This window comes from Excalfactoria chinensis, chromosome 2 (genome assembly GCF_039878825.1).
Source record: "Excalfactoria chinensis isolate bCotChi1 chromosome 2, bCotChi1.hap2, whole genome shotgun sequence".
In the NCBI taxonomy this organism is placed as follows: domain Eukaryota; kingdom Metazoa; phylum Chordata; class Aves; order Galliformes; family Phasianidae; genus Excalfactoria; species Excalfactoria chinensis.
The window spans coordinates 76,927,196-76,955,170 of NC_092826.1; the positions used below are offsets into that span (position 1 = coordinate 76,927,196).

Sequence of the window (27,975 nt, forward strand, 5' to 3'; positions counted from 1 at the left end):
AGATTTATTTTTTTTCTAACCAGAAATAGTATCCACTGATATTCTCTCTCCTTTTTGATATTTGAATTTGAGGCTTGTCTTCATTATGATTCTTTTAATTAAAATAAAGTGTTCATGTTATTACTTGTAAGCTATGAGTCTGTGCTTTTTGAGTGCTGGAAAGTCTCTCAAATATATCCAGGCTTTTTAAGCATTATAATGAAGAGGGGAAGTAACTTATTCAATAAGTAAACAACTGTGTACTATTAGGAGTTTTGTAGGCCGCCAAGATAGTAAAGTGTGTACAACGGAGGGCATGCATAGGAAAGTAGTACAAAGCAGAAATGTACATGTGCGGTATTTTGTGCAGGTAGAAAAATGAATAGAAGCTGAAAATTACTTCCCCTGCTCACTCCCCTCCAAAAAAAAGAAAAAGAGTAGCTACCCTCGCTAATAATAAACTTTGCTTGCAAATTCTGTGTGTATCATAAGTTCTTACATTAATCCTGGGAGATGAAGGCAGGTTTTTTAGAATGGAGCATCAGGAAAGGTATTTCATTTCTGAATATAGTAGGTTAGTGTTACTTCTAATTTCATCTGTTCTAATTGAACTGATTAGTGCTTAGTAAGAAAGTAAGACTCAGGTGAGACTTATCTAAGTTTTTTTCAGTGGTTCCACTTAAATTTTCAGGATTTGTTTATTTTTGTATTATTTTCATATTCTGGCTGAACACAGGCTTTGTAATAATCAAAATTTGTGCCTGTCATACATTTATGACTGTAAATGTGCATGCTTGCTTTCATCTCTGTCTTCTTGCAAGTTTCTTTTTGTTCAGAGTAGTTGGGAGTGTTGGTAGGAATTAAGAACACAGATGGTAGATTGATGGTTTGGAGATAGTAGAGGATGGGTATTAAAATAGGATGAGATCTATGAATAAGGAAGGAATTACAGAGGAAAGTGTGACAAGTTTCTAGAATAGCGAAGTTAGCATGTTTTGCTGGCTCACAGGCCTTTAAAATCCATGCGCAATGATGTATGGCTGCTGCAGCATTATTTTAGAAGAACATCTATACTGAATAAAATCTTCAGTCTACATGGAGTCCATTAATTTCAGAGATCCACAGATGCAGTGTTTGCTGCATCAGTAATGTGTATATAATATGTAACTATTTTGGTACTGAATTTCCTATTTTACATGTCTGTGTGAAGGATCAAAGGGAACAATATTTGACAGTGTTTTATAGACTCTATCTCTGAGCTGACTTCATGAAAGAGTTATATTATTTCTTAACGCTGCATCTCCCACAAATCTCAAGATACTTATGTTCTGCATATGTATTTCATTCAGTTTAAGGCAGTTATTCATAGAAAACAATTTCTACAGTTTATTCAAGAGGTGTTAAAAAGCTGCAATAAAAGCTAGGACATGGTTCTCAAAGACAAGACTGTTACTGCTGTAGCTGGAGGATGGATTCTTGGCATAAATCTTAACCAGATGGGAAATGATGATGGGAGAGCAAGTGAGCCTGCTTGATGTGACTGCAATAGGAGCAGGTGTGTGTACATGCCCAAAAATGAGGACATGGGGATCCTTGGAGAAGTGTCTTCTGTAACAGATTGCAGGAGACAGCACTAGCAATAGTTTAAATAGACTCCATTGCATATATTTATTCAACTCATTTTAAGTGTTTGGTAATTTGAAGCAAATACAAGGTGTTTTCTTTACATAGCAGTCAATTTTTTAGTAAATTGACTCTTTTCTCATAGTTACGTAGGGAAAAGAGTAGTGCTTGCATTTTGTCTTCATCATGCTTTCTTATATTTGAACTTCTTTGTTACTGGCATCTGTTGGTCCTTGAGAAGATTTTCTACTGACTTGGTGCAAGAGGCCTGGGTTTGTCACTGTTTCTGTGAGGAGAAGCTCTATTACATTTCATCAAGGAAAAGCTTTCTAGAATGTAAATGTAGGCAGGAGGACTCGTGGAATCCACGTTGTCCAGAGCTTGCTGTTAATTAACCACTAGGGAATTTCAAGAGAAACGTTGTCACACTTGGTTTTCTTTCTCTGCAAAATGAGGATAGAACTTGGCCCAAATTTGAGTGTTTAATTAAGGTTTCAGGTGGATAAGAATTTAACGTTCAGTGGAGTGCCAAGATAAAAATGAACAGCCAAGACAAAGGTTGGCTTTGATTCTGTTGATGTTACAGTACTGCTTTGCAACACTTGTTCCAGTTCTCCCAGTGTAAATAAAGGCTAGGGTAGCATCTGCAAATATGGCATTCAGAGATGCTTTTATGCAGTAAGGGCTAGCATATTATTAAACCAAGGTCCTTTACCACTCACTACCATCTGGATCTTTTATTATTTTTCTTAAGTGAACTCTTCTTCAAAATTAAGCTGATTTGAATTGAAATAAAATGACTTCATTAAAACTGAAAGAGAAGAGGAAGACTATTATGCTTTATTTATCTAAATCCTTCTGGTTTAGATTAGGCAGTTTTAAGTAAGAAGTTAGATTCTCAACATTGGTGTTCCATGTTTTTCTTTCATTGGTTAGAAAAGATTTATATATATTTCCCAAAGATAATGTAACTTTTCAACCCATTGAATAATAATATATATGTCCATACATGTACAGTCACATTTATGTAGGCTTTTGTTCACTCAAGCTCTCAAAATAGCAGTTTTAAGAGTTGAAGTATTAAAAGATTTATTTCCCACATAAGAAAGAAATTGCCCCCTGCTCAGAGGACAAATGCTTCTCCTCTATTGAAGTGGTTGGTGGATGAAGCAGTTAAATTAGCATTTAAATACAGAAGATAAAAGCATAGGATACTGCTGCCAAAAGTTGCCTGTAGTATGTAATGATCAATACTGGTTACCTGAGATCATTTCTGCCAAATTATTCTCCTTGGACAAAGTAGTTCTGAAACTCTTATTAGAGTCTTATGTTTATTCTTGAGGCTTTGAGTAACTGGGCTGTGTTTGCTGGTTCTGTGCATGACTGTGAGGTGGTACTTCTAGAGATAAATATCAGGAATTAGACAACAACTTAAGTAAATTAAGTCAGGCCTTTGCTATCTATCTGAACCCAACATTTAGATTCTAGAGTGGCAGTTCAGTCTGGATTTCATGCTGAAGCTTGTAAGTGATAGACTACTCAAACTTTTTTTATCCAATGTACAAAATCAGCATTGAGCAAAAACTGCTGGTTGCTTGCAGTACTTTTTCCTTCAGTTTGCAAAAGGGTATGCTTCCTCTTGTATTGCTGAAACTTCCTTCTCTTTATGCTTTGGTCCTGTTTTTGTCTGTGAAGCAGTCTGAAAGATATTACATTTTTAGGAACTGAAAGTAACTTGTTAATCAGGACATCTATTGTTTTTTTAGTTACAAACTGGAAATCATAAAAGCAAAAGATAATTTTAAGCAGTTTTTTACTGCGTGCTTCACTGAAAACATGCTGTTGAATGTTATTTCATCTAGCTGGCTGGATCAGCGTGAAAGTTGTTACCTTTCTAATCTTTACTTTCCCTCACCCTCCCTTTTTGATGATATTTCAGGAAATTGTCACCAGCTTTCCATCAAGCACTACTGTCTTTCTGTCGAATGTCAGCAGATAGTCGTTTGGGATCAGAGGTATGTTTCTCACTTGGCATAAACTAGAAGATTTATTCTATATGGTAGCAGCAGTTAAACCAACAATTGTTTAGTTTCAAGACTTATCAAGCTACGTGGAAAGGTAAGTTTATGAGCATGAAAATTAAGAAAAAAAGGATTTTAGCTAAAATATGCTACCTAGTTACAGCTGTGTAATTACTGGGAAGTTTTGAGTTTCATCAAGTGGATTCATGCTTTGAAGTTAGCTGCCAAGCCCAAGCATACAAGTTACTACTAGTAACCAATCAAAAAGGACCTTTTTCTGTTCCTGTGCTTCAGTTAAAAATATATACTCTTTTTTTCTAGGTATCTCGAATTGCAGACAGTGAGAAAAGTGTCATGCTAATGTTGGGACGCTGCCTGCCTCATATTGTTCCTAATGTGCTGCTTGCAAAGCGAGAGGTGAGGAACCTGGGAATTTTGCTTTTAATTTTAACCAGGATGCTTTCTTCATTTTGAAGATGTTACTTGCAATCATGTTCTTACTTTTGTGCATGCATCTCTGCTTCTAGAGAATGGTTTTACATCTCTGTCAGGTGAGTTCAGTAAACCTGCATGGTGATATCTTAATATTTCTTCCTTTGCTTAAGATACCCTTAACTCCTACTGTAGGTCCATCTGTCTGCGGTAGCACAAGCATTTTTATAAGAGAAGGCTCTTGTTGATGTGTGTCACAAAGAACAGAGGATGAAGTTCAAAAGCTAAATTTGGTTTATTTCCTCAGTTTTAAAGAGGATTGATGCTCAGGTTATTTTGCAGCATGTACTTTTGAAAAAATTTTAGTCTTTTTCTTGAAGATCCGTGTATCAGCCAAGACAATGTTCATCAAAAGCACCTTTTTGTTAAAAAGATTCCCAAGATTGTTCATGCATTTTCTAAAATAAACTAAATAAAATTAAGAAAATGTGATGTTTGTTTTGATTCTGAATGAAGTAGGTGTTCTGTATAGTCATTCACACTGCATGACATAGAAAAGGAAGGGGGTGATTGAGGTTGGGGAAAAGAAACGCTGTTATACTTTGCTGTAAGGATTGCATGCTATTAAAAGCATGTAAGAAAAAAAAATTAAGTGGAAATTCAGCTGCCCTATACTTAACCCTAAAAAGGAGGATTAAAATAGCATATTTTGTTGAATAAGCTGTAGTCCTTGTTGAGGAGAAATACAGTGCAGTACATTTAGTAAGGCTTATTGCATAAATTTGTTTTAAGGCTTTTAGTACTCCTTTAGAAACTTGTACTGATCCTACAGTGTAAAATTTAGCAGCATACAAGCAGTTATTAGTGGTTGATATGGTCAATTTGACATCTTCTATGCTTTGATTACGGACGTGCTGTATTTGAAAGTGTCATACTATATAAACTATATTAAGGGGTTTTGGAGGGGCGAGTGCAGCAAGACTTTTATGTTTATGGAAATGATTTAGTTAGTAATCTTTCAGAAAACGTGCTATGGATGTTCTAGGATCAGTGCTGAATTTCTGATTCCTTAATTACTCCTTCCTTCTGCTTGTCAGGACGTGATATTTTGGCTTATTACAGCTTGTAGCATAATCTGTGTGGTACACTTAATTTTTCCATGACCTTTTAGGCTAATTTTCTACTTACCTTGTTTTACAGTTGAAATACGTTTGATTACATATATTTTTGCCTTGGATTAATCATCTGTTTCAGTTTGACTGACGATATCAAAATTGAGGATTTTGTAACTGGATTGCATGGAATGTTTAACGTTCCGAGAATTGAAATTTTATTTGAAAACAGTTACTCTTAGTTACTACTCATTGGCAGAAATGTTATAATGTTCCTTTAGGTGTAGTTACAGAAGTTGAAGGACATTTTGGGTAGACCATCTGTTAGTGTTTTTAAACATTAGCTTTATGAAAAGCCAAACTAAGATCTTGGCTCCCTTCAACAAGGCACTCTTTTGGGTCTTCTCTGTATAGCTTTATTGTTAAAGATTCTTAGCTGAATTTTATTGATAACTGGTTTTAAAATGCAGTAAAAATCCTCAATTTGAGCAATATACTTTATAAGCGATCACTAGGCTGTGCTGAAAATATATAGTGGTAATATTTAAGGTCTTACACTGTCATTGTGTTTACTGTGAGAATTAAACATAGTTTTGTGATGAATCTTTAAAGTCCCCCTTCATCCTTGTTCCTTAAGCATCATCACATTGTAATTCATTGCAAAATCTGAAGTTGAACATGTGTTGTTTATTTCTGTTTTGAAGAAACTATCTAGTGGAGGATGACAGTCTCATAATAGGTCTTGTCCCTAGTCAGGGATTTAGAGACCATCTCACCAATCCTTTTCACCCTCTTAAAAGTTAGAGGCTGACATGGTAGTAAGTAAGTATGATCCACTGAATATGATAGTTGACATCTGAGCAACTACTTAGTGTCAGAATAGCTGGCATATTCCTGAAATGACTTACTCTGTGTATTGGTGCTGCTTTAATTGTTCTTTGACCTCCGTGGTTTAGGTTCTGATGGAAGATCAGAAAGAAGTAAAAACATAGTAATGAACAGGGGTAGCTGTGGAGATAATTTTAGTCATTTATGAAAGACCAGTTTGACTGGGTAAGATCACAATTGACAAAAGACACACAATGAAGGTCATGGAAATTCCAAGCATCGACATAAAGCTTAGTTTTAAATTTATCCCTCAAAAGTCCAAATCCCAGTTTCTCATGACTGCTAAGAAAATATGTTTGTGTGTTTAAATCTGTACGTGCAATCACCTGGAACAGATATTGCAAGCCAAATGTTTACTGGAATGAGAAGTAGCAAAATGTTTAAAGCTCTTCAAAAAAGACACAAGAAAACCAAACAACTGAGTATGTAGTTTGCAATAATGCTTCTTGCAGATGAGCAGCCTGAAGTAATAAAATTTCATCTGCATTAGAATCTCACTCCTGAAATATGTTTACCACTTAAAACTGAAGTACATTTATTTAAAGTAAAACAGTCACCTTGTTTGTATTTGTCTGGAGGTAATACATAAAGATTCCTTTTTCTAAACTTTAGGGAAAAACTGTCATTTAATTTTTTATGGTAACAATCAGTTCACATCTGCAAATAATAATCAGTTCTTAACTGATCTGTCAACCTTAATGAGATGTAAGAATCAATGTCTTTCTCTCATGTAATAGGAAGTACTTTGCTTCTATGTTCGTGTTCTGTGCTCTGCAGTATATAGTCCTTGAGCCGAATTTAGGCCACAGTAAAGTTTTTGGTTTAGTATCAGGATCTTGTTCTCAAGAAACATTCTTCCGTGACTATTCTTACCCTTCAGTTCATTGTTGTTTCAAAGTTAGTTTGTCTAACTTGAAAGCTTTCATTAGTGTAATGCAAACTTAGCAAGATGATAACAGTAATAGCTTTCTAAAAGTCTTCCACTAATTTTATATTGGAAAACTTCTATTTATGTAGAATCAAATATACTAAGAACAGAGTTGGGCTGTTGATTTCAAGGTTGAAGGGAAAGATAATGCTGAATATGCAAACTTTGAGTGCCATTCACTGCAAGAAGAAAGTAATGCTGTGGATCTAAAGTTGTTTTCACTAGCATATAGTAGCTATGCATAGGTGTTACTGTGGTACCATTATTCTCTGACAGGTTTTGTAGGTATTTGTCTCTTGGAACATAATTGTGCTGATTTTCACCAGTCTTATCCTCTGAAATCATAAAACACTGGCTTTGTTTAAAAACAAAAACAAAAAAAAAAGTACTTAAAATTTAAAACAAGCACAGACACAGAAGAACAGCGCTGTGTTTCACAGTCCTCCTAAGTGAATGTTTGCAGAAGTTGCACCAAGTAGATGTAATGACTGTTTGTTCTGATTGCGTATTGATAAATGTATATGTTTGAATTCCCAGGTGTGAAGACTGTGAGCCATCAGTTTCTTCCAAAAGTCTTTCTTCTTAGGGGGGAGAATTATAATTGGATTGGGATAAAGAAGTGTAATAGAAGAGAAAAATGTAATGAGCAATTACTTTTTCTAGTAATTAGTACAACTTAGACTGAGGCTCTTATAGATGGTGCTTCTGGAAATACAGTTGGTCTGAGCCTGTTTGCTGGTTCTTTTCCCATATGTGCGTTTTGTTTTTCATTTCTGTCTCCCCATGTAAAAGAGAGGCAGAACCATTTTCCTTCAGTTCCCATCTCAGGATATGAATTGGTGAGGTAGTTTTCTTAGAATGAAATAACTGAAGATTGCCAAGTATCCTCTTCATCTCTAGTCATTCAGCACTATATCCTTGAATGAAATATACATAATTAATGGATTCAAGCAGTTGTATTTAATCTTCTGACTTGAATTGCAGTTGTTACTACTTTTATTACAGTATGCAGCTTTTCAAATAAACAGATATAAACAAAGAATTACAGGGTTTATTTAGCATGCTTATATCTGCATTGATTCTTATGCAACAGCATCCTTAGGAGATCCATTAATGTCTTAATTTGAATCCTGGTATAATAGTCTCGTTCCGTGAACTGTAATCAGAGTTACAATTATTTTTATTATTAACTAGTACACGTTTTCAAGTCACATATTAATCCTACAGTTTTTTGTTTTTTTTTTTCATTTTCAGTCTAAAAGGATGAATTCAGAGTATATAGTCACTTGTGTAAGGATGTATCTTTTTATTCGCTAGTATCTGCAGCTGTTTCAGTTGCTTCAGTCAAAATTTGATTTGCTTTACTGACTTTCAGAGACAGAATCTCAGAATTGTAGGGGTTGGTAGGGACCCCTGGAGATTGAGTCCACCCCCCCACTAAAGTTCCCTAGAGTGGCTTGGAAAGGAAAGCATCCAGGTGGGTTCTGAATATCTCCAGAGAAGGAGCCTCCAAAACCTCTCTGGGCAGCCTGTTCCAGTGCTCTGTCACCCTCCCAGGAAAGAAGTTTTTCTTGATATTCATGTGGAGTTTCCTGTGTTCCAGTTTGTGCTGGTTGTCTCTTGTCCTGTCACTGGGCATCACCAAAAACAGCCTGGCCTCATCCACTTGACTTCCAACCTATCGGTATTTATACGTACTGATAAGATCCTCCCTCAGTCTTCTCCAGGCTGAACAGCCCCAGGTCTCATGAGGGAGATGCTCCAGACCACTCATCATCTCTGTTGCCCCCCTGCTAGACTCTCTCTTCCAGGAGGTCCCTGTCGTTCTTGAGCTGAGGAGCCCAAAACTGGACACAGTACTCCAGAGGTGGCCTCACCAGCACAGAGTAGAGGGGGAGGATCACCTCCCTTGACATATTGGCCACATTCTTCTTAATGCCGTTTACCTTCTTGGCCGTGAGGGGAGGCTGTTGGTAAAGCTGTTATGTTACAAAAAAGATTTCATGTAGCACTGGTTCACAATTTAAACATTGACAAATGGAGATTAAAAAGAACACATTCATAGAATTGTTGTTTGGGTTAGGTTGGAAGAGGTCATAAAGTCCATCCAATTCCAGTGTCCTCTGCTGTGGACAGGGTTGCCACCCACTGGATTAGGCTGCCCAGGGCCTCCTTCAACTTGGCCTTGAGTGCTTCCAGGGATGGGCTATCCACAGATTCTCTGGGCAGCCTATGCCACTGCCTCTCTGCCCTCAGAGTAAAGAATTTCTTCAAAAAACCTAAATTTTCCCTCTTTTAGTTTAAAGTCATTACCCGCTGTCCTATAACTACATTCTCATAAGTCTTTCTCCAGTTTTCCTGTAGGTACTGAAAAGCCTCAGTGAGGTCTCTCTGGAGCCTTCTCATCTCTAGGCTGAACAACCTCAACGCTCTCAGCCTCTCTTCGTGCTTCAGCACTCTGAAATGATCACAATGTCATCCTGGTTTATTTATCATTGCTTTCACCTATTTACCATATTACTGCATTTAACATTTGAAATAATAAAAAGATGACAAGTCCAAACTATGAAAGTAACTGATCTTGACATTTAATGCGAATTGCATTTATTCATTGAGATAGTTATTTTACTGATGTAAAAGTCAACAAATAGACTTCAACAATGAGTGCAGGAGACTTCTCTGAATGTCCCTGTATGTGGCTCATTCCACTGTAAAAACAAAATAACTTGTTTCCTCTCCCTTCTATAATTGGATATCTCACAGATACAAACTGCATCAAATGCAGACTTGACTATTCAGTAGTGGAAGTGAGACCTCCAGTGTGTGGTATTTTATTTCCAGGCTTATTTGTTAAGTCACAAATTCTGGGATTGACGTAGTGGCAGTCACCTTGGCATCTGATGAGAAAACAGTATCTCATTTCTTAGACTCACTCCTTCTGGTATTGTTTACCAGCACTAACAGAAGCTAATAATGGTTTTCCTGAGTCATAGGAAAAGGGAAAGGGAATGAACTGGATGTTTAGGAATGGTCTCATTAAATGGAGAGGGGATTTTAAGTTTGCAGTGTATAACCGTGAGCACAACTGTTATTCCTTCCCAGGAAAAGCAGAATGTTTCAAATAGCACTGGAACACCTTTCCTTAATCAGACAAATGCTAATTCTGTTCTGTGTTATTAGAAAATGTGCAATTTTCTACGGTGTTCCTCAGCTCTCTTAAATAAAATAAAAATTATAAAAAATAAAAATTTATTATTTTTTTAATTCTTTTAGAATCTTTCCAAGTTAAAACAGTGTTTGCAAGAGAGAAAATGCTTCTGTGAAGTAGAAAACAAAAATAAATAGGTTAAACTACCTGCCTTCTCAGAACTTTAAGCAGGAGAGCAAATACTGAGCGTTAAGTATACAGAGAGTAAAACTAACATTTGAATTCTAGAAGGAAGGGAGCATTCACTCAAAGAAAACTATTCAGGTCTTTTTGCGGTAGCGTTTGTAATGTTTAGCTTTAATACAGATTTTCAGATCACATTATTTTATGTTGTTCTGAACTCATATAAAAACACCAGTTCAGGGTACAATACTGGGAAGAAGGTCTGTCTAAATTGCTTAAATGTATTTTTCATTTCTCTTTCTGTATTTCTAGATTTTTCAAGTGATCAGTGTGATGTTTCTACATGCACTCCTCTGTCTGATTGTAAATTCCCTAATCCATACCATTGTTGCATTAAATGTTGCCAGAATATCTCCTAGAATGTTGAAATACATCTTATGACATGTCTTGACCGTTTTCAGCGGGGGGGGGGAAAAGGCAGGATCTTATGCAGAGCATTGCTCTGTGTTTATAGTAAATGTAGCACTGGGTATTTAGGAAAATCAAAGTTGAGCTTGTTTAATAGCCTTACTTCTCCAGAGCATTAAGAATAGGTCTCTTTGAATGTGTGCAAGCAGAATTTGGTGACGTTCTTACAGATTCTATATATTTTTCTAAACTTTGTATAACTTTTCCTGGTGATTTAAAAAGCGTTTTCCAGTGTCACCTCCTTGCTTATCACTGCTAATTAATTTGCAGAAATCTTGTCTGTTGAAAGCAGCTCAAAGTGTGCACTGGGAAGTCTTCTGGGTCCTTGCCTGTTTTCTCTGCAGACACCTTGTTTTTTCCTGATGTCCTGATAGAGACTTCCAGACCATGTTTTCAAACATTTTTTTTTCTTCAGGGAATTAATGCCATTCACTTTGAAGACATACAGAGAAAAAGATATTTGCTGCTATGAACAATGTTTTGTTTTGTTTTAAATTAATGCTTCACGTGGTGTTCCAATGGTAATTTGTTCAGTAGGAAAATTGAACTGCTTTGAAAACAAAATTTGGTCTTGAATCTTGTCTCTTTATTGGAAAAAGGAAATGATAACAAACGAGGGGAACATTTTTAATAATGTACTTTTCAGTCAACACAAACTAAGGGGGCATTTGTATGCAGTCATTTTTACCAATGTATTTTTGCCAGTGCTTATTCAAACTTGTGCGCAAAACTGTGTGCATGCTTAACTGGTGATTTTACCTTTAACTCCATGTTAGCTGTGTTCTGTAGATGTCTGTGGAGCTCTCTTAGTTCATTAGGTAGTACGGAAACATAAACCATGGTCCTCTAACTATGGTTAAAAGTGACCTATGTATGTTAATTGTAATTTTTTACAGAATTTTTGTCTATATAAAAATCTTTCCTAGCAGGAAAATAATTCTAACTTTCACAGGCCTTCACTTTGCTTAGGTCACTTTTATAAGAGGTCAAGACTCCAAAATATCTTCTCTAACTGTTTTGATATTATGTGGCTAAATTAATCTTCTTAGTTTCTTTTGCCGTTAATGAATATATGCCCAAAGCGTGTTTACTTTGTTTGGTTTTCCCCTACCTGCAACTTTTTAGGAACTGATCCCACTCATACTGTGTACAGCCTGCCTTCATCCTGAACCCAAAGAGAGAGATCAACTTCTACACATACTGTTCAATTTGATCAAACGACCAGATGATGAGCAAAGGTGTGTTTGCGTTTGTGTTGCGGGATGAGAAGGAACATTCTTTTTCTTTGTCAAAGAAACAGAACTAATGGAAACTGGATTTTATTGGATGATTTTAAACAGGTTTATCTTCAGCTGATGTTTCACTGGTATGATGCTTATAAATTTATGTGGACTTTGGGACTTTGCATTTTCATAAACTACTTTCTAGTTACTGAAATTCAAGGATGCGGTAAGCTGCAGTGTAATGTCTCTTTTGCTTAAAGATGATCTGGGATGTTCTGTTAAAATAAGCTTTAAAATAGTAATTTTAAGTAACTGTAGTTACAGGAATCAAAGTAGCTGTCTTAGTGTGTCTTACTTACCTATATGGTAAGTTAACTACCACATGTAGTGTCGGGAAATGGTTTGAAAAAATAGTGTTCTTTCTATCTGTAGTTCAATACTACAGCAGCAATAAAAATTCAGTAGATTGAGGCAATTATTTAAACTTTGACATGTGTTATGAGCTTTGTTCTACTTGAGTTGAGACTTTGGAACAAAGAATACTTTCTATTGTGTTTTATAAATATAGTTATTTCTTTTAGTCGGGAAGTCTGATTTTATACCAGTGTTGACTAGATTATTCTTAAGGTTGAAAGACAGTTTGCTAGCTGGTATGTCATCTTTACTTGTGAAAAGGTTTTTCCTATCTGGAGATGTACAGCTCTTCCATTATTTTTGTTACGTGATGTTTGGCAAATCATCCGTATCTACTGTTGCTCTATTCTATCTTCAGACAAAACTGGTTTGAATGAAATAAATGGAAAGTGTTTCTTTTGAAGATTCTCGGCAACTCAAGTGTTCCGATCTTTTTCTAAATTATTTTCCATGGTAAGAGAAAGAAGAGGGAAGTTGCATTTCACTTGCAATCTCTTGTAGTTTACTTGTCACAAGGCCTTGATTTTTAGATTTACCTATTAAGCTGCTTATGAGCTTGTTATGTCCAGTAGCTAAGAAAGGGGAAAATCCAGTGCTTTTTCTTCAGAGTTGTTCATTCCTTGTTGTGAGTAGAGATTTATATCTAAGAATAACCTGCTTAGAAATTAGAAATTTGGGAAGAATGTTCTGCCATACATTCCAGGGATTATGACAGAACATGCCATATATGCATAATGTAGTTTACATGTACAGAAATTGTGGTTTGTTTTAGTGTAGCCATAGCACCTGACTGAGAGTAAGTAACATTCTGTCAAATAAAAGAAATTTTGAATAAAACGTGGAGAATACTTTTTCAGAACTCATTTCAGCCCTTTTTTTTAATATTTAAGTCATGTATTTGTATGAAAGTATATAATGAATTCCTGCTTTTTATCTAAATAAGTTTAGGTAATGTTTTAGCAGTCTTGTGCACTGAAATGAGCAAAGATACTCATGTTTAACCACCAAAACCATTATGTTAATAAGCTCTTACATTACTCAGTCACCTTTTGCCATGCTGTACGGGCCTACATTCTATACTAAAGTAGCAGATGAAATAAAGTTGACTTTTCTAGTTTATGTACAAGAGACTGAAATGTGGCATTGTGTTTATAATAATCAATACAAAAAATAAGCCTTCAACTTACTATAAGTGTTTGGCTTGTAAAGTACGCTAACAGTTATGTGGAAAACTTATGTTGTACTTGCCTTTGTGAAAGACATTTCGGTGCTTGCAGATGTAGCATTTTGCTATATTTTTTATGCTTATTACACATAACAAGCCCACTTTTAACCTGAGGGCTTTGGTCATTAATGCACCATTTGGATTTTCTACATGCCTATAAAATTCTCTTCTGAAAAGGAACAAATATGTCATAGTTTTTCTTCTTTCTGGACAATTACTTTGTTTTTGGAAGCCGGGGAGCCATGGAGAAAGCAGACTATTGTTAGAGTCTTCTATGAGAAGGTTAATCCATAGTTTGTAATGTGAGCTTTTGAGAAGATCTGAAGATAATATATGTAGAAACAGCACTATTAACTAAAACCTAGAAAGAGTTAATAATTATTAACCTGTGTTTTTTTTCTACCTCCTTCCATGTTCCTTTAGTTTTGCTATTGATTTTGCTTTGTTTTCTGAGCTGATGAAGCAAAGTAGTGCTCTACTGAGTAGTACTGATTTGCTTTATGTTCCTGTTTAGCAGGTTGTAAGTACGTAGTCTGAAGAAAGCTATTTGAGGAATGTCTTCTCAGCATCTTGTTAACGAGAAGGATCATCGTGACAGTAACAAGAAAGGTGTTCCTCTAGTCTAGGCTGCAATTTTTGCAGTAGCTAGGTGTTAACAAACTTTGTTTCAATGACCTAGCACTGAGAACTTTACTCCCTTCCCCTGAAGTACTGGTTGTTGTCATCTGCTTCTAGGATGGTTACAGTAAAATATTTAAAGCATTATTTTTGAATAATTTTGTAAAATCTAAAAGTTCCCAACTTCATCAGCAAGGCAAAAAAAAAGGAAACAAACAACAGCAAAAAACTGACATAACTTGGAGATTGTGTTAGATGGTTTTGAGAAAGTTTAGTGTAAAAAAAAAAACAATGAATTTTCTTTCCCTTTTTCTAATGCAATAGATTTCAGATGATTGTTGTATTCTCCTATTTGCTATTAATACATTATGAAAGTATGTTCACTTGCCCAGTTATGGGAATAGGTGCAGCATGTGGATCAAGAACCAAAGGCACTTGAGTGTCTCTGTTGTATGCTGTAGAATTTGCAATTGCCACAAGCTTTTGTCTCCATATTGCTATCACAAATCAGCTTTTGATTTTGATTGATTTCTTGAGCCTTATCTAATCATCTATTTGGTTTTCCCTGAACCTTTTTACCTTGTTCGAAGATCTAGTTCTCTGCATATGTTAGAGAAGGGGAAAAATATGTAATTAGTTGTTTGGTTTTGTTTTAAATATGCTGGAAAAATCTTTTAGGTAGGCTATTTCTCCTCTAAAATACTCTGAAAGTGAACTTATCTCTTTTTGATGGAATATATTGTGTTACTGGTTAAGGGATAACCAGCACAATCTCTGCCTTTCAACCTTAAGGGCATACTATTAGCTGCAGTAATATTTAGGAGTTAAGACGTGACATAAAAATGATAACAGATTAATTGTAACTTAGTTTCCATGAAGTAATAATGAAGAAATTCACAGTGGTATTCTAATTTTACTGCAGAGATGATAAAATGAGCGTCTCTAGTCCACATATTATCATTGAAAACTGTTTATGTAAGTTCTGATGTAAGTACTAAAACTAGATAGAATGGTAAACTGCATGCAAAGTTGACATGATTCCAGTTCTATTAACAGTAGAAATACCAAACTCAAAACCCCTTGCAAAATAAACACTCATTAAATAGAAGTTAAAATATCACAAAGTGCAGTTCCACAGATGTCTGTAGTTTGATCTCATTTTGCCTCAGTGGGTGTAAAACAAACATCCTCCCATCCTTTCAAACTTCCTGCCTTATGTATTTTGCAATAAATTGGTCTGTTTCTAATCTTTCTGTATACATCCACTTTTTAGTATGATTTCACACTCTGTAGTGTAAATAGAGCCACATTTTATGTGTAACTGCCTGTGAAGAAGGCGGTTCCTCAAGCATCTTAAGTGTAGATAAGATAATGGGAAAAATAACGAGGGATTTTTCACCTCACTTATTTCTTACTCAGCTGCTTTCATTGACTTGCCATGCAGTCAATTTATATTTTAAGGCTTTTGGATCTCAGCAGGAAATAATATATTGGAGTCAGTATTTTTTTAATCTCCTAAATATTTGTTGAAATGTTGAACATACATAAATATATCTAATTTCCTGAAAATTGAGGAAAGTTTTCTTTTATTAATTAAAAGAATATATAAAAAGCAAGAATATAAATAAAATTACTCAGGTGATTATAGATATTACTGATTAATTGCATTCCTTTTTAATTATTTTCCTCCTTTAGAGGATTTCTGACTAGGCTTCAGTATGTTGGAAGAGATGACAGTAACTTGCACATTAGGATTGCAAAACCATTTCATAAAAGAATTGAGTTACTTTGAATTAAAGGTCATTACATCCAACTTAGGTACTTCTAAGTAGAAGCAGCAGATGGTGTTAAGTAACGTAGATCCATTTATTGCATGGCAAATTGTACTGTTTAGAAATAACATTTAAATGAGAGATTTAGTCAAATTCCCAACCCCAGATATTAGGAAATAAGTGCTCAGAGAATCCCAAATTATTGATTCTCAGCTCTGGTTCATGGAGTTTTGGACCTTCCAAGTTTCTGGAAAGACACATTAAGAAGAGAGCTTGGAGTACATTGGCTTCCAATCTGAAATGTAGTCAGTGTGTATGGTGTGAGATTTTGAATCTGAATGATTACCTGTTGCCTGATGGTATCTGCTTTCCCTAACATAAAGAGTTAAGGCATCATATATCATAGAACTTTACATTATAAGCAAATTAAAGTTTTAAATTCATGTTTTCAGGCAGATGATACTGACCGGTTGTGTGGCATTTGCACGGCACGTTGGACCAACACGTGTAGAAGCTGAGCTTTTACCACAGTGTTGGGAACAGGTAACAGCTTATTTTGTGCTTTACATTAGTAAATTTGTTACAACTTCATACATGTTGAGTTCTGTTTACTTAAGGGGGGGTTGTTTCAGTTCTGTTTTGCAATAAATGGCTGTTCTAGGTATTTTTCAGAAAGATGTTTGGATGCTCTTTGACTTCATTATATACGTATTTTCATGGCATGGAAAAGAATTCGGAAACAGAAAATTTCATAGGGTTATCTGGAGGTTGCACTTACTTGCATGTTGCATACCTGCATGCATTATATTGAAATGCAGCTATTTGTGCATTTGTCAGCAGTGTTACCCAACCTACTGCCAAGCAGGAGTGTTTATAAATTTCACACAGTCATTTCCAGACCACTTGGATTCCACTGTCATTCAAAGATGTCATTTACTGTTTTTATATTGTGAGAAGTCTTTGGTGCAGCATCCACACTTCAGCTAGCTTAAGTTCTTAAGCAGAAAATTAAAGGTCAAATTAGTCTGAAATAAGTCCCTTGTAGATGAATGTAATGTAAGCCTGAAGCTTACATGTGAATTCCAGAATCCCAGTCACCTTTTCCACAGGTATAATAAATTAATAGAATTAACTGTACAACTAAACTAAAAAGCTTGTTCTCTTCCATCTGAGATACAGAAAGAAACCAATAGTAGTTCAGGTAAAAAATCTTTATTTTCCTGCAATGAAGAAGAAAAGGGAATTGATTGTTGAAAAGATGCTGAACAGTTAAACTATGACAGAAGTGGTAGTGCTTGCTCTGATTACACAGTCTTTCTGGTGTGGTACTTGTCTACTGTTTCTCCACATGCATAACTTAGCCTTTTTTGTTTTGCAATGAAGTTCAATCTTTAATAGCCTTAATGTTTTCCGGCTGTACAAGTTACATATTAAGTGCATAATTTGTGTGACATTTGTGTAATTAGATTCATTATGTGTTTGACTGATGTACCTATTGATTGAAGATAAGACCTATAGGAGTTGAACATAAGCCACAGTTTGTTTTCTTAGTTATTCACATTACATTTAAAGAGAGTTTAAATGAACTAATCTCACTTTAAGAAGAGCACATCTTCATTATAACATTTTCATGATAATTGCTGATGCACAGGAGAAACCAGTCCAACTGTATCAGTGCCACCTATCAAGCTGCCAAGCCATATGACATCATGCTTTTACTTTATACAGTTTGTGCCAGGCTTTGTTTGCAGTACTGAAACCAGGTCAGCATTTTCTCTAGCAAAATACCAGCTGAATCTTATTGCCACAAAACTGAGTCTGTAGAAAGAACTCAAAAGTACAGTATAATTTTCTGCCATCTTTCAGTGATGTTTTAATCATGACGGGGTTAGTATACTTGGACCCCAGTCAAAATCTACTCACAGATGTAAAGGACTAGGGTGTCAGAAAATTTTATCTTTTTATCTACATGTTCTGAAGCTCAGAGTAACCAAGCTAGTCTTTGCCATTTTTTTTTTCTTTACCTGCTCTTCACATACATGTAGAATTTGTTGGCTTATTCATCTGTGTTAAGAGTGTGGATGGTAAAAGTATCCTAAGTGCTTGTAGCCAATTAATTGGCATCTCAAAAATACAATACTGCTAAATAAAAACAAACGAAAATGAACGATAATCAATTTACCATTATGTTTACATTCTCATAGACTTAATAATTTTCCCTGAATGTGAAGCTTTACAGAGATTTGTGTACTGTCTTTCCTTTTTCTTTCCTCTACATCAGTATGTCTTTGCAGTATTTGGAACAGTATTTATATAGGCAGAAGTTGAGGGAGTGGAGTGAATTTGTATTTTCATTTTGGTAAGATGTCACATAAGGCTATAACAGCTATTCAAGCACCTTGCTGCATTTCCATATTGAAATATTGCAAATTGCCCTGTTGATGGATGAATCAGAAAAAACAATCATCAGAGAGACCCAAAGGTTCTTTCATCCTTCAGACTTCCGTTTAGTTCTGAGGCTCATGGTTTGTTCATCTGGGTGTCCTTCAAATAGTCCTTGCAGTAGCTTCTTGAGAAATTCTTGGTGATTTTAGACCAGAAAAGTGTTAAGTTGAAGGCATCAATAGATGTCAGTTTTCAGATACTCCTGTGCAGCATGCTGTGCAAAGAAGGTGGGAGTAAGAAGTCACTCTAAGTTGATTATTAGTGTTTGTTCATTGCTTTTCCCACATCAATAGAATTGACAGAACCACAGAATGGCTGAGGTGGGAAGGAATCTTTGGACATTGTGTAAAGCCCTGCTCAAAGCAGAGTCATCTGAACTATAGGTTATTCATGACTGAGATCAGACTGACTTTGAATATGTTCAAGAGTGGGAACTTCATGACATCTCTGGGCAGTCTGTTCCAGAGTTTGTTGACCATTCTAGTAAAGCACAATATCATGTTTTTCAATTTATGTCTGTTTCCTCTTGTCCTTTCATGGGGCACCTCTTCAGCAAGATCTGTGGGTATTAGGACGGGGGAAATTATTTAGAATTAGAAGACTGTAGATTTAGGTTGGATATAAGGAAAAAGTCTTTTACAGTGAGGGTGGTGTGAGGCACTTCAACAAGTTGCCCAGAGATGTGGTAGATGCCACCTGTCCTTGGAGACTTTCAAGGCCAGGCTGGATTAGGTTCTGGGCAGTCTGATCTAGCTGTGGATGTCCCTGTTCATTGCAGGAAAGTTGGACTAGGTGACTTTAAAGGTCCCTTTCAACTCAGAATCTGTGATTCTCTAAGAATAATCACTTTCTTTACTTATGGATTATGCTCATCATACTGCTACTGCTGTATTCTTGTTGTTCTTGACTGTAAGGGTACATTACTGGCTCCACTACTAATATCCAGTAGACTCTCCATGTCCTAGGAGCAACCCTTGGTGCACATCATTGCACTTGGTGCACTGGCCTCCCTCCTCTGTCTTGTTTTTCTTGAAGATAGCAGTCACATCTGATTTCTTGTCCTTGGGAAGCTCTGACATTGCCACAGCTCTTTCAGCTATCATTCCACTGAGGCTCAATATACTCATGTGTGTCCCATCTGTTTAAATGCTTCCAAATCTGATAATTCCCTACCAAGGATAAGTCTTCCTTGCTCCAAACTTCCCCTTGTGTTTTAGGAACCTAAGGTTGCTGAAGACAAGTCCCCCCAGTAAAGTCCCAGACAAAGAAGGCAATGACTAGCTTGTCTTTTTCTATGGTAAGATAGCTGACTCTCTGCATAGCAAGATGAAAAGTAGTTGTCTTGCCTGATGCATAGCCTATTTTATCTGACATGATCAAACCATTCAATTTTCATTCCTTGTTTTCTTTCTTGTCCCTATGTTTTTTTTAATTCACAAAGTATATTGAAACATGTCACCTGTATTTTATTGTACAACCATTAGCACTCTTCTCTCACCAACCGCTAAGGCTGACTTCCAAGATGTCAACTTCTTTCAAAATGGGCAGAATTTTTGTATGGCCTCTGAGTGGAAATGGGAGGCAGACAGCATGCGAACAAGAGATTCTTAAGAACAGGAGCTGTTTTCAGGCGCATCATGGAAACATCTTTAGTCTAGACTTGGAAACAGAACTTTAAACAATACAAATACTTTTTGGCTTAGTACCTGTATCCTCTCTTGACCCTTAATGCTCAGCAAGACCTGGGCAACTGCGCTACAATGGTTGGCTCAGATCACTAGAGGGCACTCGTGTAGTTCTTAGATGAACATTTTTACTTTGTATACATACACACTTCCTGGAATGTTCTGTTATTTTAAGCTCTCATTTACAGGATGACTAGAGAAAGCTTCTATCTGCCTTGCCTTTATGCATCAGTAAAGAATTTGAGGCCGCTTCATATGCGTGTGCAGCTTCTACAGTCACAGCTAATGTTTATCAAAGAGGTGCACACACATCTTTCTACTGTAGTTCATACTACTCACATTTTGAACACTGGTCAGTGCAAATCGAATAGCCATTCTCTTTTTCTTCACCAGATCAACCACAAATACCCAGAGAGACGGCTACTGGTAGCAGAATCTTGTGGAGCACTAGCACCTTACCTTCCAGTAAGTATTAGTACTAACTCTTTATACCAAGGTTAAACCTGTTGCATAACTTAAATATCCATTAGCTTTTTCAAATAAGGTGGTGCTTATACGTAGACAGGAACATTATGTTTTACTTTGTCACATGTATGAAATTCAATAAAGAGGAAGTGGATTATAACAAAGGAAGGCAGGTTAGTCTGGCTATAAAATGTCTTAAAGACCTGTGTGGCTTGAGTAAATCTTCATAGTTTCAGTAAAAATGAAATAAAGGTAGTTGGGGGCAATCAGGGAAATCACCTCTGAAAAAATAATTGGCATGCAGTAACAAAGCTGTTCAGATACTGTGAAATGTTTAAAGTGAATGCTGCTAGTCAAAAGCAGCAGCAAAGATTAGTCGGTGGCAAAACAGAATCTGAAGCTTCAGAGGAAGATGAAAATAACCAAAATTAAAAGCAAACTTCTCAAATGTAGCAGTGGAGTGACTAAAGATTCTGTTTTAAGTAATCATGTCAAGTCTGGGCCTATAGCAGCGTTTTGCTGTTAGTTATTCTTGATATATGCTTCCACATTAGTTAAAGTTTTTTACTTAGTAGAACAAAGGACTCTAATGAGGCTACTAACACTTCATTTTCATTCGTCTACCATTGTCACAGCTGACTGTGTATTTTTCATTAGAAGATCCATGGCTGTTGAAAGGGATTGTTGTTTGTATGCACTAATAGAAATGCAGATCGTTCATAAAAATTGATACAAACCAGCATATCTGGTTTCATTGGATTTAACTGAGTATTTTTCTTCTTTACACGCAGAAAGAAATTCGTAGTTCATTGGTACTTTCCATGCTGCAACAAATGCTAATGGAAGATAAGGCAGATCTGGTACGAGAAGCTGTGATCAAAAGCCTTGGCATCATTATGGGATATATTGATGATCCAGACAAATATCAACAGGTACAGTTTGAGTTGGATTCTGTATGTATGGAGTGTGCTTTATATTTACTTTGTGAATAGGAGGGTATGTCGTTTTACATGTGTATATTTAAAAACTCCTGAATGCTTGAAATGTTGATGGTTTTGTATTAATGTTTTTTATTGTGTCAACTAAGGCTGAAAAGAGAGCAGATACTTTCAAATACCATTAGAACTTCAGATGTGAGCCTCGGGTAGAAGTTTCTTTAATTATTTGTAATTTAAGTATCCTCCACTTCATTGCCTACATTCCTATTAGCCAGTTTGATGTCATCACTTGCTAACAGATTCATCTACTACAATAAAGATTACTTGTGTTCTTCTTAATAGTTCTCCTTAATGTCAGCTAATGGTATTTCAGGTTCATGAAAGTGAACATTTTTCTTCCTCTCTTTAAGTTTTTGAAAGTGGATTGGTAAAAACATGTTTGTATTAATTCTGATAACTTTACGTTAGAGAAATGCTAGCAGAATCATTGGACCACCAACTTAAACTTTATGGATGAGATAGGAATGTATGTTGCGAGGCCTCCATGTACTACTTTGATTTATTTTTATTAGTGTAAAAGTCCAGTCTGTGTATACTTTGAGCAGTAATCTTCAGGATAAACTGTAGGAAAAGTAGTTGATTTTCTGTTATTTTTTTTTTCCAGGGCTTTGAACTGCTGCTTTCAGCTTTAGGAGACCCTTCAGAACGTGTAGTTAGTGCAACACATCAAGTATTTTTACCTGCTTATGCTGCCTGGACAACAGAACTGGGAAACTTACAGTTCCATCTTATACCTACACTGCTTAGTAAGATTGAAAAACTGCTCAGGGTATGTGTTAAGTTGTTTCTACATTGGAGGCTTCTCTTTGTACCATTATTAAATATGAATTCTGTGAGAGAGAATTTTTCTGGAGATTTTTCTTATAACTTTGCTTTGATGGGGGAAGAAAACAAACCAAAGAAAACCAAACAAATCAGATTCTTCTCTAATAGTATATTGCTTCATAGCTAATTAATGTACAGTTCAGAAAACATTTTGAGAATGCTTCTTAAGTGTCACATGGTGTCGCTTTTAATAAAGTGCAGCCTTTGTTGCGCATAAGAAAAAACGTAGTTGAATGGTTTAGTTAAATGATATGCAGTTTTGCATCTATTCCGCTGCAGGCGCTTATTTTGGTAGGTATCAGGAAAGTTCTTGAAAGTAGGCTATCTCATATGATTTAACCAAGATGCTTATTTTCACAGTACGATTGACTCATTCAGTTTTTAGATACACTGAGCCTTGAGACCAAGGAACACTGTTTCCAAGATGTGCTTAAAGTTGCTCTTTCAGAGTACCAGTATGTTCAGTAACATGAATCACTGAATGCCAAAGATTGTACTGCTGGCTTTGCTTGAGAAGTGCCTTAAGAATGACAAGGTGGTTTGGACTGTAACGCCAAGTATGCTAGTGGTCAGGATAAATGGCCATGGAATTAGTATTTCTGGGTAGTTCATCACAAATGTCTTCAAACTGAAAATTTTAACTGAATGTCCTGTTTGTTTCAGGAAGGAGAACATGGTTTGGATGAACATAAGCTCCATATGTATCTGTCTGCTTTGCAGTCACTGATTCCATCATTGTTTGCATTGGTGCTACAGAACGCACCTTTCACAAGCAAGGCTAAACTTCAGGGAGAAGTACCACAAATAGAAGGTACGTTAATTTCTGCTAAGTGTAGTTTTTGGAAACACGGGTATAATTCAGGTACAAATTTCAAATCAGTATTAGATGCAAAGGAAGAATTCAAGGAATAGTCCATGTTTACCTGGAACTCACATATACCTCTCGTTACTGGATAAACACAAGTTGCAGGATTCACATATAAGCTTTATATTTTTTAAAAAACATGTCTATGAAATAATAATTTAAGCTCCTGTGCTCCGGCATGTTTTTCTAATGCAACGTTTTTAAACTATGTTTTCAGATGTAGCAAGAACAGAGAAAGATGTTCAGGGAACCTCTGTCATGTTGTGAATTTCCTTCAGTGTGACTGACTTGACGGAGAGAATTATTGCGATTATTATTTTTAAGCTAGGTTCCAACATAGGAAGATTTGTCACAACTTTTTTTTTTTTCTTCCTTTTTTTTTTCCTTTCTGGGAAAAAATCTTTCTACTTCCCTTCTTCACCCCCTGTCCAATTTTGTTCCTATGAAAGAAATAAGTCACAAGTTGCAATTACAAGGTAATTCACAGTGAAGAAATATGTAAGTCATGAACATCTACCAAGTGACTGCTGGTACTACAAAGGAAAACTAGGTGGTATCTTTTAGAATTTTTTGGCTAAAATTTCTGTGTTTATTTAGCGGCATTCTGTACTGTCAGCTAAAGGCAAAATGTCTTCTGTGCCCAGCAGCTTATATAATCCTATGACAGTCTTGCAGTGAAGCACTTTGTTGCCCTAATACACCATATAAATTGTGGATGGAAAAATAAATGTTTACCTTATTATTTCCCCTGGAATTTTTTTTCATATTGATCTCTCTTAGTGAATCCTTAAATAATGCTTTAATTCCTTTCTCTCGTGCATCTGAGCCACTTCAATAATGACAAAATAAATATAAATAAAATAATGTTTTTCTTCATTTCATCCCTCAATACTTCTCTCTGCTTTGCAGAAGAAACTTTTGAGAAAGCAACACAGTCCTTAATTAGACTTCCTAAAGATTTTTGAAGAGCTGTTTTCTACAAATAGACAATAATGGCTCAAGAAGGCTGTCTATAGAATTAGGGAATTACTACAATTTTATTTATTATTTGTAAGAAGTGGAAAAAATACATCCTGGTGCAGGAGCTTCAATATCTGTTATGCAGCTGTGTAATTCTCTTGGCAAACAGAATGATCTCTAAGTGAAGTTAAATTCTTACATCAGCACTCCCAACTTCTTTAATGTTTTCTTTTATATAAATACTTTTAAAAGGCTTTTTTTGGTAATCCCCACTACATGCTAGTAATATTTCTGTATATCAGGAGATAAAGAATGTTTAACAACCTTGCATTCAAAAGGAAATTTGGAAAGGAGCAAGTTGTGCTATGTGCGTGAATGTAAAAAGGTTAGACACGCCACAGGGAAGCTCTTTCAGCTGACCTGAGTCACTTGAAGATGAGCACTTTTTCCCTGAATTGCTAGTGTTTAAATAAGGAATTGAAAAATTTCAGCCTTCGGTGTAGTGTGACAGTTGCTTCCTCAACATAAGTGGAGGAAACAAATCTCCTGTACTTTCCATGTTTGCACTAATACTGTAGCACTGTTGGAACTGCAAGCTTGTCTTGAATTCCGCAGCAGGAAAGATGATCACGTATTTGTCACTTCACATCTTTGCTGAATAATTTTAAGTATACTTCGCATAAACTGAATGTAATAAAAGAAATAGTGGTGTAGCAGTCTTTTGACCCCAGGATATCTTTAATTCCTGCTTTTTCTTTGTAAATGTTTCTTTTCTGCTGATCCAAGTAATTGAGTGTAGCAGAAGTCAGGAGTCTTGTACTCATTCGACAATAAATCCACAGCATGATCTCTGGGCTCATCCACAATCTCTGCATTTTCTCTTTTTAAGAATGAGGGATATGTAGTCTCTTTGCGGTTGGATTTAACTCATGGATTTTTAAAAGGCAATTTGATAACCTTACACAGAATTCACCAAAGAGCTTCAAACTTTCTTAACTGTCTTTACTGACGTGATTTCCAAGCCATTTTTGTCTTGTTTTGTTCATGACTGCTTATTCTCTGCTGTTGCAGTCACTAGATTTCCTCGACCTGCATCACCTCTTCAGGATGTAGCTATCATCATTGGAAGCCGTGAACAATTGGCAGTACTGTTGCAACTTTACAACCATCAGCTAGAACATGAGGGGACCACAGGCTGGGAGACTTTGCTATGGGTAGTCAATCAACTGTGAGTTAATTTGTACCTTATAGTTCCTAAAAGTTGTCACAACAAATAGTTGTTAATAAATCGTTATGGTAAGCGGTGTTTGAACTTCACAGTTATAAGTATGGCTGTGTTTAGGAATTACTTAATTTTAAAGAGAAGAAGATTGGGTTTTATTGGTTTTTCTTAAATATCATTCTGAATTGACTTTACTGATGTTATTCAGAAGATACCGTCTAGCTAGTGGAATGTATAGACAACTGCTCACTCCAGAAAATTTTTTTCAGCTTTGCTCTAATGTAGTTAATTCTCTATTAAAGGGAAGTGTTTTGTATTCTGATTATTTCATTAGATATGCTGTTTCTCAGTAACAGATGTTTGTAATTGTATGTCAGGCTTTCCTTCCATTTAAACCTTGCTTTCTTCAAGGTTTAGGAATTGTACATAACGTTTAGATAATTTTATTAGTGGTTTATATATATACTTACTAACGTATACATAAATCTGTACTAATATAACTGGAGAGAAACAAAAGAGCAGGATAGTGTCTAATACCCTTCTTTTTTTTCCCAATTTGCAGGTTACCACAGCTTATAGAAATAGTTGGCAAAATCAATGTAGCATCAACTGCGTGTGTCCATGAGTTCTCCAGATTTTTCTGGCGACTCTGTAGAACATTTGGGAAAATTTTTACAAACACTAAGGTAAGGTAGTACCTTAAATGTTACACCAATGTGGTACGCTGATAATAAGTATATATTACTCAGATTCTATGGTATGTTTGAGTTCTCATGTTTTGTGTGACATTTGTATTTATGTGCCATATTGGTGCTTTTCCATAAGTATTGTTAAACCTTAATGTGCATCCTTTTGCATTAATGCTTTAATGAGAGAGCATTCTAATTCTAGTGATTTCAGTTTTCATCCTTCAGAATAACATTGTGTCCAGTTTTTGTACTCCACTCTGCACTTCATTGCTAATTTTAAAATGAATATTCCCTGCCAAAAATATTCTCCACAGGTTATAGCTAAATATTTTTGTCAAGGATGTACGTCACTCTTTTTCAATAAGATAGTTTTGAATATTCATTGAGAATATTCTAAAGAGAAATGCTAACACACTACAGAATTACCTAAAGATAAAATTAAACAAAGTTAGCATTCTGTGTCAACCTACTGCATGCTGCTTCAGCAGAGACTGAAAACCTCTTTAGAAGTCCTGTCTGTAATTTATCTTTATGATTCTTCCTTCAATAAAATTTACTACAACACTATTTTGAAAGAGAGCACTCATTAACAAAGACATGAAGCAACCTAAATATATTACCAATTGATTGTTTTTTGCATCGAGCATGGGAGAGTCATAAAACCCAACTGAGCAAACTGACAAAAGGCTTCAACTCTTAGCAGGAGTGCTAAATGCTGTTACCTCAGTGATCACTACTGGGTTGGGTACTCATTAGAAATGTTTGTTCTCTGCCATACGTTGAATTTTGGTGGAACAGCTGCTCTTCTTAAAGGTTCTATTTTTTTTTTTCTTTCTGTATCTTCAAAATGTCTTCTGTCTTAATTTTTGGTAAACTAATTGATATCAATAAACTTACTCATGTGGGTTTCATAATCCTTTATGTAGGTAAAACCACAGTTCCAGGAAATACTAAGACTGTCTGAGGAGAACATAGGTGAGTAATATTCTCATGAATAAAATTGATCTTAATAGCAGCTGGTAAAAAATATTATTCTCCTGTCCAAGTAACATTTTTAGACCACAATTCTCAAAATTGTCACTTTTCTTTCATTATAATCTGAATGGAACACTCTTAAGTTGTACATCGTGTATGTGTGTAAATTAAAAATAAAATCATTAATCCAGATATTAGTTAAGCATTATTTTACCTTGTTTGTATGCCTATATATATACATTCTTTATGTAAATGTAAATATATGTATACTTTACTTCATATACATACAAATGAAAAATAAATTCTTCAATGCGTTTCATTAGATTCCACAGCAGGTAACGGAGTGCTAACAAAAGCTACAGTTCCCATCTATGCAACAGGGGTCCTTACGTGTTATATTCAGGTAGGTTTGTGTTTATGTTTCTTTTCTTAAATTTTACATATTATTCTTATCAAAAAAAACGAAGAAAAAAAAAATCCACACCATCTTAATATTCTCTTTGTAAACGTCTAGCGTTCTCATGCATTGAAGTTAAGTAAGATAAGCAGGCTTAAACCTATTCAAAAACTAAGTTTCCTAAGTACTGCATTTAGGTGACAGCCATCAGTGTTAAAAGATATCGAATTCAGTAAATCTTAAGATGACATCAGGCATTGTCAGCGCTGCTAAATCTCAGATGGTGACAGCTCCCTGAGCCTTTATCCAAAATACTAATTATGATCATTAAATGGGCTCTTGGCCTTTTAGCAGTGGCCCTTGCAAGCCATAATTTTGCAACAATCTCTGAAATAAATAAGCTGCTATTTTGGGC

General features: G+C 35.6%; 1 protein-coding gene across 3 annotated transcripts in view; it reads left to right on the forward strand.

Annotated features, from left to right (window-relative positions):
* Positions 1 to 27,975, forward strand: part of RELCH (RAB11 binding and LisH domain, coiled-coil and HEAT repeat containing) — a 71,698-nt gene that overhangs the window by 25,994 nt on the left and 17,729 nt on the right. For all 3 annotated transcript variants that reach the window (XM_072327788.1, XM_072327789.1, XM_072327787.1), the window contains 12 exons: positions 3,542 to 3,617; positions 3,945 to 4,040; positions 11,908 to 12,020; positions 16,487 to 16,577; positions 20,558 to 20,629; positions 21,421 to 21,561; positions 22,232 to 22,396; positions 23,116 to 23,263; positions 25,349 to 25,505; positions 26,062 to 26,185; positions 27,115 to 27,163; positions 27,487 to 27,566. In XM_072327788.1, the coding sequence (XP_072183889.1) occupies positions 3,542 to 3,617; positions 3,945 to 4,040; positions 11,908 to 12,020; positions 16,487 to 16,577; positions 20,558 to 20,629; positions 21,421 to 21,561; positions 22,232 to 22,396; positions 23,116 to 23,263; positions 25,349 to 25,505; positions 26,062 to 26,185; positions 27,115 to 27,163; positions 27,487 to 27,566 (1,312 nt within the window). The remainder of the gene's footprint in view (positions 1 to 3,541; positions 3,618 to 3,944; positions 4,041 to 11,907; positions 12,021 to 16,486; positions 16,578 to 20,557; positions 20,630 to 21,420; positions 21,562 to 22,231; positions 22,397 to 23,115; positions 23,264 to 25,348; positions 25,506 to 26,061; positions 26,186 to 27,114; positions 27,164 to 27,486; positions 27,567 to 27,975) is intronic.